This window comes from Corvus brachyrhynchos, unplaced genomic scaffold (assembly GCF_000691975.1).
Source record: "Corvus brachyrhynchos isolate BGI_N302 unplaced genomic scaffold, ASM69197v1 scaffold34, whole genome shotgun sequence".
Taxonomy (NCBI): Eukaryota; Metazoa; Chordata; class Aves; order Passeriformes; family Corvidae; genus Corvus; species Corvus brachyrhynchos.
The window spans coordinates 400,921-413,564 of NW_008238126.1; the positions used below are offsets into that span (position 1 = coordinate 400,921).

Here is a 12,644-nt window from a genome sequence, read left to right on the forward strand (position 1 = left end):
AACCGAGCAGCCAGCCTGCCTCCAAAACCTCTCTCATTATGTCAGAGATAATATTAAGAATGAAGCCAGGACTCTTTTGGTTCTCTTTATGTTCTGGTCAAATTCCAGAAAACAAGATACCCCTCCCAACCAGAACTGTGAGACAAAGCAAAGAGCAGAATGCACTGAAACTTTTTTGCTCTGACTTGCACTAAAACAAAGCTCCTGCTGCCTGTATTTCTCAGCCAGAAAGCACAGCTTAAGCACAGCTAACAGTGGTCACACACTTACACAGGACACCTGGCACGGTGACCTGGGCTGTTTAACTTCCTTCTGATGTGCTGGAGTAAAACAGAACTAATGTGTTGAATGGAATCTGGATGGTGGCCAAGTAAGAACCACAACAATCCATGAAGTTGCTTAATGGTGCGTTGGGATGGGATATTGCTGTCCTGTCATACGGCTTTGCACCAAAAGCATTCAGAAGAAAAACGTTCTGTTTATCAGATTTATATTTTTTATTTATATAGAAATACCTAAGGCCACTTTTCACTGTGCCATCAAAAGACAGCACTTACTTTCTAAGTGACTGAAAATACAGTTTATGTCTGTCATCCATTTCATTTACAACAGGTTTTGTTTTCATGTCACATCCCTTCCTCAGACATATGATACCTAGACACGTGGTAAAAGGGCACAACATCTACATTACATACCCAGCCAGTCAAATCTCAAATATATCATAGCTATCTCAGTAGCCACTTGGTTTCAATTTACTCATATTCTGGAAGCTCAGGAAGTCCTGTAATTTCCCAAAAATTCACCTGAAAAGCTCTGTGGTAGCATCTGACACAGAATTAGTAACACAGCTCTATTTGCTATTGACCTCAGATCCCTAATGTCACATGCACCAATTTAATTTGCAAATTTAAAAACTTTTAAAATTACACTTAAATTTGAAAATTTCATGTCAATTATACTTAAAAGGCACCTGGGCAACTGTGTGTGTATATGAGAAACAATATGAATATATATATACATGAATTGAGAAACTTCATAATTTAAAATCAGTATATAACCTTTTAAATATAAATATAATTATAATATCATAAAAGAATTTTCCTAAAAGTTGTATTTTGGGATTTTTTTTTTTGCACTATAATTGGGAGATTAGCAAATATGTGTTTATTAAGATAGCTATTCCATTTTTTAGCATGACACTCCACATAAAAATGTTTTTAATTTAGCCAAAGCAAATAAAGTTTCTTGAGTGATTCAAGACTTAAGACTAACTTTACTAGAGCATCCGTAATCTGAATTCCACCGACTGATTACATCACATAGTTTAAAACTCAACCACACCTTACAAAAATGAGCTTAAAGCTTACCTGGATTTCATATAAGTGGGCAATGTGAAACTGAACTGTAAGAGTGGGAAAATCAAAATTATTAGTTTTAAGGAACAACAGCAATTACAATGTGTTGCTTTGAAGTGAGGGATAAACAACGTTTCAAATTTATCAATGCAAACCCAAGAAATACTACATTTTGAAGACACCAAAAGAGTATTTTTTTACATTGATATATTACACTTAACATACCAGACCTGACAGAAAATGAATCTGTATCCTAACAAAGCACAAAAATTGCGAACAGATATTGAGAAAAGCAGTCCATGGATTTTATTTGTATTTTGAAACAGAGTGCCCACTAGCCTTTCAGTAAACTTAGCAATAAAATCTCTTGAAGCTGAGGTAAGAGAACACAGGTAATACTTTCTGTACATAACCAAGCTAGAAATAAACATTTTCATTCAGCTGCCAAGGCACAGACTAGCTGGGTTACAGAACATTATGTTACGCACTGCCAGTTTTACATGGGATCTTAAATTTAAGTGGCTTTTTCTTCCTTTTTAGGAATTGTCTTTCCCCTGTTAAACTCAACTAAGTGTTAATTGCAGGTGATATTCTGATTATTACTGTAAAGCATTTTCAATTCCTCATACAAATTGTCCAGAATGCCATAATACTACCAGCACCTCCTGCAGGTAAGAGGACTGCTGGGCGGAAAAAGAGAAATGAAAGTTGCTCAGGAGTAAAAGCAGAGGGAAAATTACCCTCACACTGCTCAAATCATCACAAAAAAGACTTGAGAACTGCTAATCTAGACTATCCATGAACCAGTAGATAGCTAAAGCTAATTGAGATGAATGTAATCCTCATTCTGCTTTGATGAGGAAAGAAAAGTTCCTTTGAGACAGACTTTTGCTCCATGTTCTTGAGGATTACAAATAAGAAAATACCTGTGTTTGAGTCAAGCCCAATTTATTTCAATTACACAGATTTCTTTCCCTTGAAGCTACAGAATAGTGTGACACCAAATTACCATACAGGTAATAGGGAGTTCAGGGTTTCACTCTGGGTCGTAAGGGAGGGAAAAAAGTCTTCCTTTGTGCACTGCTTTGTCCTTCACTATAAAGACAGAAGCCGAATGCACTTTGGAAACCAGGTCAGAATGAAATGCATCATCTAAAATTTTAATAAACTTTTTGTGTTCCTTGCTAAAGGGCACATAACACACCCATTATGTTCACTGCATCATCAAACTTCACTCTGTACTGATGAAAGAAAAACCCTGCTTTTGTTTCCAGAGTTCATTATCTAAAAAATCTCTCTATTTTTTTCCTCTCCTAACAAAACCCTTTCAGTGTGAAGCTCCAAGATGAAGTGATGCCTTGGAGGGGAAAGGAAAATTAAAGGTGTCACATTAGAGACTGCCTAAATAGGAAGAGGAGATGCTTAGCACTCAAACATTTCTGCTAGGAGCACCCTCAGTGTAATGCCGCTACTCACCCAGCCTTTAGAAATGCAAGGAGGAGGATTAAATAGAGCATTTAGTGAGGGTACTCAACACCCCAGGGCAGGGGGTGCGGTTCTCCTTCCCAGAACAGCACAGGGGGACCTGACCAAGCCCCTCTCATTCCTCTTCACTCTCTTCGTTTGGGTTTGTCAGGCAGTGAAGCCTTTACATGGGGCCACCCCTCTACAAAAATCTGGGGGCAGAGAGGACTAGGAGGGAAGGGTTAGGAAAACCTTACAGAAATCCAGAGATTTAGTGAAAACCGATAAAGTTAGTGAGAAAGAGTATGAACAAACATGAAATACAATACAGAATCACGTGTCTGGCAGAAAAGCAATAAAAGCCTATTGACTCAGGGAGAATTCTGCGAATTTTTACAAAATTATCTGTGCCTGTTCCTGATAAGTGACAAAGCTTTGAAGACGGCCTTGAAGCACAGCTGGCTCTTTGATACAGCCAGTGGTTTCAGCCATGTGAACAAACTTCCTTTCACTATCCTTGATCACAGAACATTCACAATTCCATCCCATTCATAAAGAAATGCTTTTAAATATTTTATCCGATGCCTCTGAAGTTAAGACTTAATTAGTAACTTAAGCTCCACAGCATGAAGATACCTTAAAACCTGAAGGAATCATCTCCTTCACAACTCTCTGCCTTTTAATTCTTACAGACTCCAAAACACGGAGAAACACGTGTTTATTCCTGCATACAATTCCACTAACTGTGGATAAATACCTGCAGGACACTCTGTTACAGCCAGCAGTACCTGCTGCCTGTGACAGATCACACTGCACTAAAGATTAAAATGTTCAAACACAGACTAATACACAGTCAGCATCAAATAAAACAAAATACTGAGTTTTTTACCTTTCCTTATTTCTACAGTCTAAGATTGATGCTGAATTTTAGGTCTATAAATTTACCTGGCATGAAAATAATCACTGAAAATTTACAGATTATCAAGATGATGCAAAGTTTTAAATAATTACAATTAAATGTGTGCCACAGCACAAGCACTCGGTTTATAAATAAATAAAAAGCGGTCAAACAGTAAGTTTCCTCCAGAATTCAAGTCTTCAGAGTAATGAATAGGCTAAGTCTCAATTTTTACTTATTCCATTTACTGAAACAATGCACAATTCCACTGGAACATGTCTCCCTCGAGAGAGGAGACAGGTTTTGTAGTCTCCCTCTCTCCATACCAATTATTTTGATTTTGAAGCACCTGTTCATTAAAAATTGATACAGTCGTGAGCATAAGACTTAAAAAAAATCCACAACAAAAGAAATACTTATTGGTTACTTACTTTCAGCGTTAGACAAAGTGCAGGGGTTGCAGTCAATCAAAGCTAACTGAAAATGCTGGAAAGAAAAAAGAATTATTTGCTTTTTCAAACAAAGTAATACTAACACTTGGGCAAACTACTAAGAGTAAATCAATCTGTACTTGAAAATCAATACTGCATTTTACCATGTGTCTTAAAGAAAACAGTTTTCAATTTTTGTTCAACTGCTTCCTAGAGGAGAGTAAATTTTTTTTATTGCCAACACTGCAATGCTTCTAGTAATTTAAGATGGCAACAGACACCTTCACGAAACAACTGGAGTAGCATCTGGAAGGATGAAGGCATCAAATGAATGGTCGAAACTGGAAGATCAAGTTTAAATCCACAGCTGGGACTGCAGATACACCAGCTCATAGCCTCACAGAGATTAATACTTAAGTTCTCAATCTATCTAGAAAAATAGAACACTATTCCTAAAAAATGAGTGAATTTTAAGTCTTTAAAAAACTGAACTCTTGTCAAGCATTTAATTCGAATACCTCTACATGAAAACATGAGTTCATAAGGAGTTCAGAAGTTCTCATATCCTCTCTTCCAGATGTTGAGAAAACTTCAGTTAAACATTAAAGCTTGTTTAATTTTCATCACTTTTCCTCAAGGAACATGAAAAATATCTTTTAAAACGTATCTGCATTCTTAGTTCTGAGGTAAGTTTTTCACTCTTCCATAAAGAAGGTCACAAAAGCAGAGCAATGAAGTCTGTCTGCAAGTGTCATGTTAATTCATTGATCACTACTGAGTTTGAGACCCAAGTGTTTTAAAATGAATGGAACAGGCATAGAAACTCCAGTGCCTCTGTTCCATAAACTTCCAAGAAAATCCCCACACGGTGTAAAATTTTGACTGACATATTAGTTCAACAGAGAATAAGGCCTAGGAATACAGAGCCCAGGAGTTACCCTGTGAAATACTACTGTTAATAAATACAATTATTTACAAAACACAGTGTCAGGTGATTTCTAACACACAAAACATGATTGACGCTTTAGTATGCTTTGTTTTCTTAGCTTAAAAAAGATAACTTAGCTCCAACTATTCAGGATGCCAAACTAGGTGGCACTGGGAGCCTACTGGTGTAGCTGGGAAGAAAAAAAATCTTTATCAATGGATATATGCAACACATTTTCAGTATTGTTGTATTCAGAGCTATTAGATGCTACTTAACTTTCCTCATGGTCATAGTAACTCCTTGTGTACAGCATGTCTGTATAAAACCCATCTCTGAGATTTGTAAGATTTTATCAGACCATCACTTTTCCCAAAAACCCTAATTTTAGCAGGGACAAAAAATTAGAAAATTAATGTATTACCCATAACAAGACAAGAAGAATGCTGACACTCCCATGGGCTCTGACATACACTGATGCAGCTTCCTCCTCACTCAATTCATCATTATCATTTGTAACATATAACAGCATTTAAGAAATGAACCAAACTCAAGCCGAATAACAACACAAATTCATGATTTATAATGAACATTTTAGTAATATCCCCCCAGAAGAGAACACAAAAACCAATGGATTCACATTGTAAAATAACATTTTAACCTAAGCACAAGCATTAAATAATAGCTTACAAATATTAATTATTAGCTTATTTCTCTGCTGTGCCTGTTCCTTTCTCTACTGATCAGCAGGCAGACAACTTACAGTCTCCCCTCACTTACGTTGCAATGCAGGTTGAGTGTCTCAGAGACATCCTTTAGTCTGTTACCATAGTGATTCTACTAAGCAGGCAACTTTAAAAAAAACAAACCTAAATAAAAATAAAATGCTCTATCTTAAATTGCATTTTGCCTGCCAAAAGAAAAAAAAGGCTCTGGCCTGTACAACTGAGTGTTACCAATCTAAAAGGTACAAAATCCTTCCTGTACAGATGTGTCATCTTGCACCATCACTTAAAATTACTATGAAAAGATAAAGCAGAATGGAACAGATTTGCTCTCACCTAGCAGTGCCATTATAAAAAATAAGCAGATCTAAAGAGAAAAGATTGACAACTGTTCTGTAGCAGCTTTTCTGAAGGGTTATTGCAGTGAGACTCACTAAGAGAATGCAGGCAACCATATAAGAAAATCCAATCATTTTAATATATAAATATGCCAATAGTATCAAGTGCTATACAGTAAAAAAAATAAAAGCAGAAATAATTCTCAGCAATGCCTCCTAAAAATTTAAACATTCACTGCTACAGTAGCCAACTTGTGAAATTCGAAATCCACATTATGAAAATTTTCTAAGTGTGGTAAATTTCTACTTGTACTGTTCAGTAATCTACGAACAGTAAAGAAATTGATAAACCAAAGCCAGTAATTACAGAAAAATACACCGTTAGCACTAGACAGTTATCACAATTAAAAGCAATACACAGAAACCCCAGAACCTTTCAAACCAAGAACCTCTGAAATGCACCTACACAAGCAAACCTACACCTCTTGCCGGATAAATAATACATAGCTCCCCGTTAAGTATTCAAAATCAGACAAAAAACCCCCATGCACGAATTCTAACACATCGACCTTGTCAGCCAAAAGCAGATCCACTAATCACAATTACCAGCACCACAAAATTAAAAAAATAGTAGTAATTTCCAACTTCCATTTCTGCAACCAACAGCAGCGGCTGGCAAACATCTGCACCCCTCTCAAATATTGCAGCACTGAGCTGGCTACTGCTGTGTGGAATAGTTGTTATGCAGGAGAGGCCGCTGCAGCTCAGAGACGACACACAATACCTCAAGGCAGACAGCAGTCTATAGAAATTCAAATCCCCAGTAAGAGGATTTACCTAGAAGGCAGTGTTCTGAATGTTAAAAACTAACAGGCTCTCCTCAAGGGCTGCGGCTCAAGGCACAATCACAGAACCGTTTAGGTTAGAAAAGACCTTTAAGATCATCCAAGCCCTAAATCACCTTGATTTGTAGCCATCTGTAATTGCAGAGTTATCTACAGCCTATTCCATCTCCTCTAGAGCCCTTGACTTGCCCATGATTGTGGAAACAATTCTGAAGATAACCTTTCCAAGGATGAGAAGTACAGTGGATTCCATGTAAAGAGAACTGATGAAAGCACTAGGACTGGCAGTAAAGTAATAGTAATCTGACACTGATTTAGGTAACTTAACATGCTTTCTCTCATAGAATCAACACTGATTCTTTACAATTTTAAGAGGCAAGTACCCCAGGTTTTGTTGTTTCTTTAATCAATTAATGATAAAAGCAAAACGAACCCTTTTCTTTTCAGTGCGAGATTTTCAGTACTGTCTCTGTTTACACCCAAACCTGAGACCTCAACATAGTGATTCTACTCCCTCCTCCTCTCCAGGGTGACATCAGCAAGTTTAATAGCTCTCGGCTCTGCATTTATTCAGCAAGCAAGGCAAGCCATCACCTGAAACCTGACAATCCTCACCGACTTACCATGAAGGAAAGCTCCATCATGACTCAGTAAAATTCTGTCAGGAGATGGCTTTTTCTGCCTATGTGACCTAGGTGTGATGCCCGTGTTGCTCAGAGCAGCTTTTGTTCAGATAAGTAGGACACGGAGAGCCTTGTGTAACCAGCCAGGGCAGAGTGCCAAGCCTCCATTTGCCAGGCATCTCTGGGACCAGGGGAGAGGGTCAGGAGAGGACAAGCTCCATGTGCTGCTACAGCAGCTCATCCTGCTGCTCTCCGCTGCTTTCTGAGCTCAGAACAAATTCAGCTTGCGAGATAAAGGTTTGCATAGTGTAAACACTCAGGTACTTTTTGTCCAACATTAAAAAAAAACCAACTTACAGACAGAGGAGAAAAAAACTGCTCGAGGACAGAAGGAACAAAGGCCACATATACATATAAACTGAATAGGAGCAGTGCGCTCTGAAAAATCCCTTGTTCTGACAAGCTCTAAGAGAAAAATTATTTTCAAACAGAAAGATCATACAAGCTGTATTTCTGCAAGCCAAAAAAGGGCTGCATTTGTATTTACTGACCAATATCTTACCTAGTGATTTTCACAAAGCTATCTCAACACTCATGTTTGCCTCCACATTTTATGCATTATTTCTGCAACATCAGAATTTAGCTGTTCCTGTGCTAACAGCCTGAAAGACTGCCAGCAGCAACAAAATGCCACAGGGAAACGGGATGGCTGGGAGCCTGCCGCCACTGCCGCACCACCAGCACGGCCATGGAGCTGATCCGCCCGGAGCTGGGGTCGTTCCAGGACTCAGCCTCCAGCCCCCACAGCCGTCTAGACTGCATGGAAAGCACAGCTCAGTCCTTGCCGGCAACCTGTGGCTACACTGCGATGATTTCTGGTGCCCTGCTTGCCAAGCCTGCAGTTACAGTTACACCTAATAAAGCTGCATCAGTCCAGACCCAGATGCCTCTTATGGACAAGGTCCATGAATGAAGTGCACCAGAATCACTGAATATCCTGGGTTGGAAAGGACCCAAAAGGATCATCGAGTCCAACTCCTGGCCTTGCACAGCACCATCCCCGAGACTCACACCATGTGCCTGAGAGCGTTGTCCAAACACTCCTTGAGCTTTGCCAGGCTTGGTGCTGTGATCACTGCCCTGGGGAGCCTGTTCCAGGGCCCAACCACTCTTTGGGGAAAGAAAAAAGACCCTTTTTCCTCATATCCACCCTAACCCTCCACTGACACAGCTTCAGGCCATTCCCTCAGGTCTTGTCACTGTCACCACAGAGAGGAGATCAGTGCCTGCCCTTCCTCTGCTCCTCACAAGGAACTTGTAACTGCAGTGAGGTCTCCCCTCAGTCTCCTCCAGGCTGAACAAGTACCCTCAGCTGCTCCTCACACGGCTTCCCCTCAAGACCCTTCACCATCCCCACTGCCCTCCTTTGGATACTCCCCATTAGCTTCATGTCTTTTTTATACTGTGGTGCCCAAAACTGCTCCCAGCACTCGAGGTGAGGCTGCCCCAGTGCAGTGCAGTGCAGAGCAGAGCAGAGCAGGACAATCCCCTCCCTTGCCCAGCTGGCGATGCTGTGCCTGATGCCCCTCAGGTGAGGGATGTCCCTCCTGGCTGCCAGGGCACTGCTGACTCATATTCAACTTGCCATCAACCAGGACCCCCAGGCTCCTTTCCACAGCACTCCTCTCCACCATATCACTCCCCAGTCTGTCCATAAATCCTGGGTTGCTCCACCCAGCACCAATATCCTCAGCTTGAATGCTCAAGTTCTGAATCAACTTTTCCTCTTCCCATGATGTGGTCTTCCCGACCTCCCAAATGACCGAAGACACCACACAGCACGGCAATTCGATTTTAGCACTTACTCCTCTTTGTAACTGGGACATTTCTAAAATATACATGTAATTCTCTTTTACAGGAATTAGTTAAAAACCCGAGTGAAACTAGGTAAGAGAGAACAAAAGAGAACACTCTGTAGGCCAGACATTGTGGTATCATTATCCACTGTCAAAACCAGTCACACTAATAACTCTCCTGCAGTTTCATTACAGTGCCATGCTGCATTAAAAAACTTCCATGGTTTTACTTCTTGTATGTGTCTTTCCACCATTGACATATGCAAACTACAAAGACTAAGAGAGAAATTTCAATCCCAAATGCTGCTTTCCATCCACTTACATTTTTATTGAAATTATATTTTGATCAATTTCATTATGCTTTCCACAAAACACTTTCTGTGTGAAGTGCTTGAAATCTTGGATATCCAACTTGCAAAAGCCAAAGCCCTTCGCTTTGGTTTTTACCTAAAAAAGCAGCTGTTTCTCATACAATTATAGACATAAAACCATACATAAGAAACTAGAACTTCTCACAAGCACATATACTTTGACTAGTTATTTTTAGTAATTAAAACACATTAAGGTTTCAATGTACAGTGTTTAAAATTACTAATCTAAGCCCACATGAAAGATAACTAGGTGGTAAAACAGCCCATGAAGGCTCAAAATCACAAATTTTCACTTTCCTAAATACTTGTTTACTTATTACTCAGAGAGAACATAAAAAATGAATGATATGTCTACAACAGCTATGTGCTGGCACATAATAGCTGCACTAGCTAAAAATATCTTTCATAAATATATATATAAAGACAAATATTTGAATAAGTGATAGAAAAGTGTCTGACTATAAATAAGTACTTCAAGCCGTTCATTGGTACATCAGTATTTAATTTCTTTATATTTCATGCATATTCATAAAATTCATGCATGTTTTCCCAATAAATTTTAATTCTTTTGTAGCCTTTTTCTTATCCTAATATAAGCAGCATGTCTTAACATTATGAAAAAATGAGAATCTTTAGAAGAATAATTAAAAAATTAAAATTATATTTAAATTGATGATTTACAGGCAAGATGAAAGCATAAGCCTAAAGCAAACTACTAGAATAACTGTTTTGTGTGTAAAGAAGTAGGAAAAAATTCTGTAAGTGAAAGACAGTATTTCTACTAAAAGGCAGATAATTGATAACATGAGAAATTTAGTTCTCATTCTTCTAACAGTTTTGTTACTGGGTACAGGGTGCACCTGTAATAAAACCAAGTAAAATTCCCAAAGCAAAACATTGCTTTGTTTGCTATAAACCAAGCTGCTGATGTCCAGCATTCCTACATTAAAAAAAAACCAACCCAAAAACCAAACAAAATCCAACAAAAACCACACAATCCCCCCCCCACCACAAATCTCCAAACAAAAGCAAACAAAGCTTCCCCTCATAAAACCAAATCCTCAGAAAATCTGCCCTCTGGCCCCCACTGTTCCTTCAATGTTATCAATCTAATAAATATAAAAAACAAAGATTTCTTTTTTCCCTGTAAGTATGAATTCTGTATTCAAAGGGCTTTCAGGATCATGGCTCTAATTCCCCACCAAAAACGCTACAAGACTTCAATGACACCAAGCAGGATGAGCACCAGAAGGGAGACTGGCTTCCCATAGCTGTCACCTGGTGCTCAGCTCCCAGATCTCAAAAGGCTCTGGAGCAGTATGTCATAGGGGAATGTCCTAGGAAATGCTCTTTGTAATCTTTAATTCCCACATATTTGCTAGAAATTGTTTAAGATTCAGTAATACTTCAGAGAACAACTGAGACACACATGCAAGACAAGATGATTACATACACTATGCCAAAGATGGAGGCCAAAACTGAAAAAATATATTCAATAAATAGGAAAATGACCAGGACAGAGAGTGACATGCCAGAAATAATGTGGCATGTACTCAGAAGTATGAATGTTTTTTCCAACTACATCTATCCAATGAATAAAAAGATACATTATATTCCTAGAGATCTTGCTTTATTTCCCTTTCAGATTATCACAGTGCCACCACACCTACCACCACTGAACACAGTATTCCTTGTGTCATTTGTAGGAAACGGTGAACAGGAAAGGAGCAGCAGGATGTAGTAAGCTGTGAAAAAGTTGGACTGTGAGGTAAACCTTAGTAGCATGTTGTTGCTACAGTCATCAATTAAAAAAAAAAATCCATCCCTCCAAGTCGCTGCCAGCTCATTTTGGAATTAATTGTACTTTTCTGATGAATAGGGCAAATTCAGCTTTCACGTCTTGCCTCTGAAGGTAACACTGCCCCATCTGTCAGGTTACACAAGGACCATTTTCTTTTCAACCAGAAGGGATACTTTTTTGTTTCCTTAATGTAAGCCTGAAGGCCAAGTAATTTTCAACAGCACTGGTGTTGCAAGAGCTTATGGCAATGGGTAACAGAGAAAGTCAAGGGTTCTCATAGTAATTTGCAAGTCTTAACTGCAGAACAGGCAAAACCAGTAATTGATTTTGAAAAAACACTGGGAGTTGATTTTATGCTTGTTAAACAGCACTCTAGCAATTATCTTGATCATCAACATCTTAAAATAGTAAAAATTAATTTTGTGCTTAAATTGCTTACATAAAATACAGATGATTTATGTTAATGCTCTAAAATTGTGAAAAACATGGAATATATGACCTTCAGACTCCCATCTTCCCCCTTTGACTGAAGACTCTTACTGACAATGACTCTTACTGACAATGACTCATCTGTTGGCAATGGTTTATTCTTAGCAATTACAGACTTAACATGAATGTTTAAATACCATCAAAAACATTATGATATTTTGAAGTACTTTAATGCAACGTTGGTACAATCTGTGAAATCCAGAGCAGTCACAAGCAAATACCAGATGAAAAGTTACTTCCACTTTCTGCCTCGGTGTGAACAGCGAGCTCAAACTGGGCAAAGAGCCCCAGGGAAAGAAAGGGTCTGTGCTCGAGGCCAGCCACTAGCAGGCTGGATCCCAACCCCCAAAAATTACCCTCTAAAATCCTGGATCTTTTTTAAAAGGTCCATAAAACCAAAGAAGGCACAAGACAACTTTGTCTTCTCATTGTTTTGGGTTTCTTATCTTTCTTTTGTTCAAAGATGAGATACTCTGTGTCTCAAGAGGACGAGACAGACATTGTGTGAAAACATCTTTCACAC

At 38.8% G+C, this 12,644-nt stretch overlaps 1 protein-coding gene across 1 annotated transcript in view; it reads right to left on the reverse strand.

Annotated features, from left to right (window-relative positions):
- The window catches only part of KDM6A (lysine demethylase 6A), a 116,064-nt gene that overhangs the window by 53,511 nt on the left and 49,909 nt on the right, over positions 1–12,644 (reverse strand). The window contains 2 exon segments of the mRNA XM_008633010.2: positions 1,368–1,402; positions 4,149–4,203. Coding sequence (XP_008631232.1) covers positions 1,368–1,402; positions 4,149–4,203 — 90 coding nt within the window.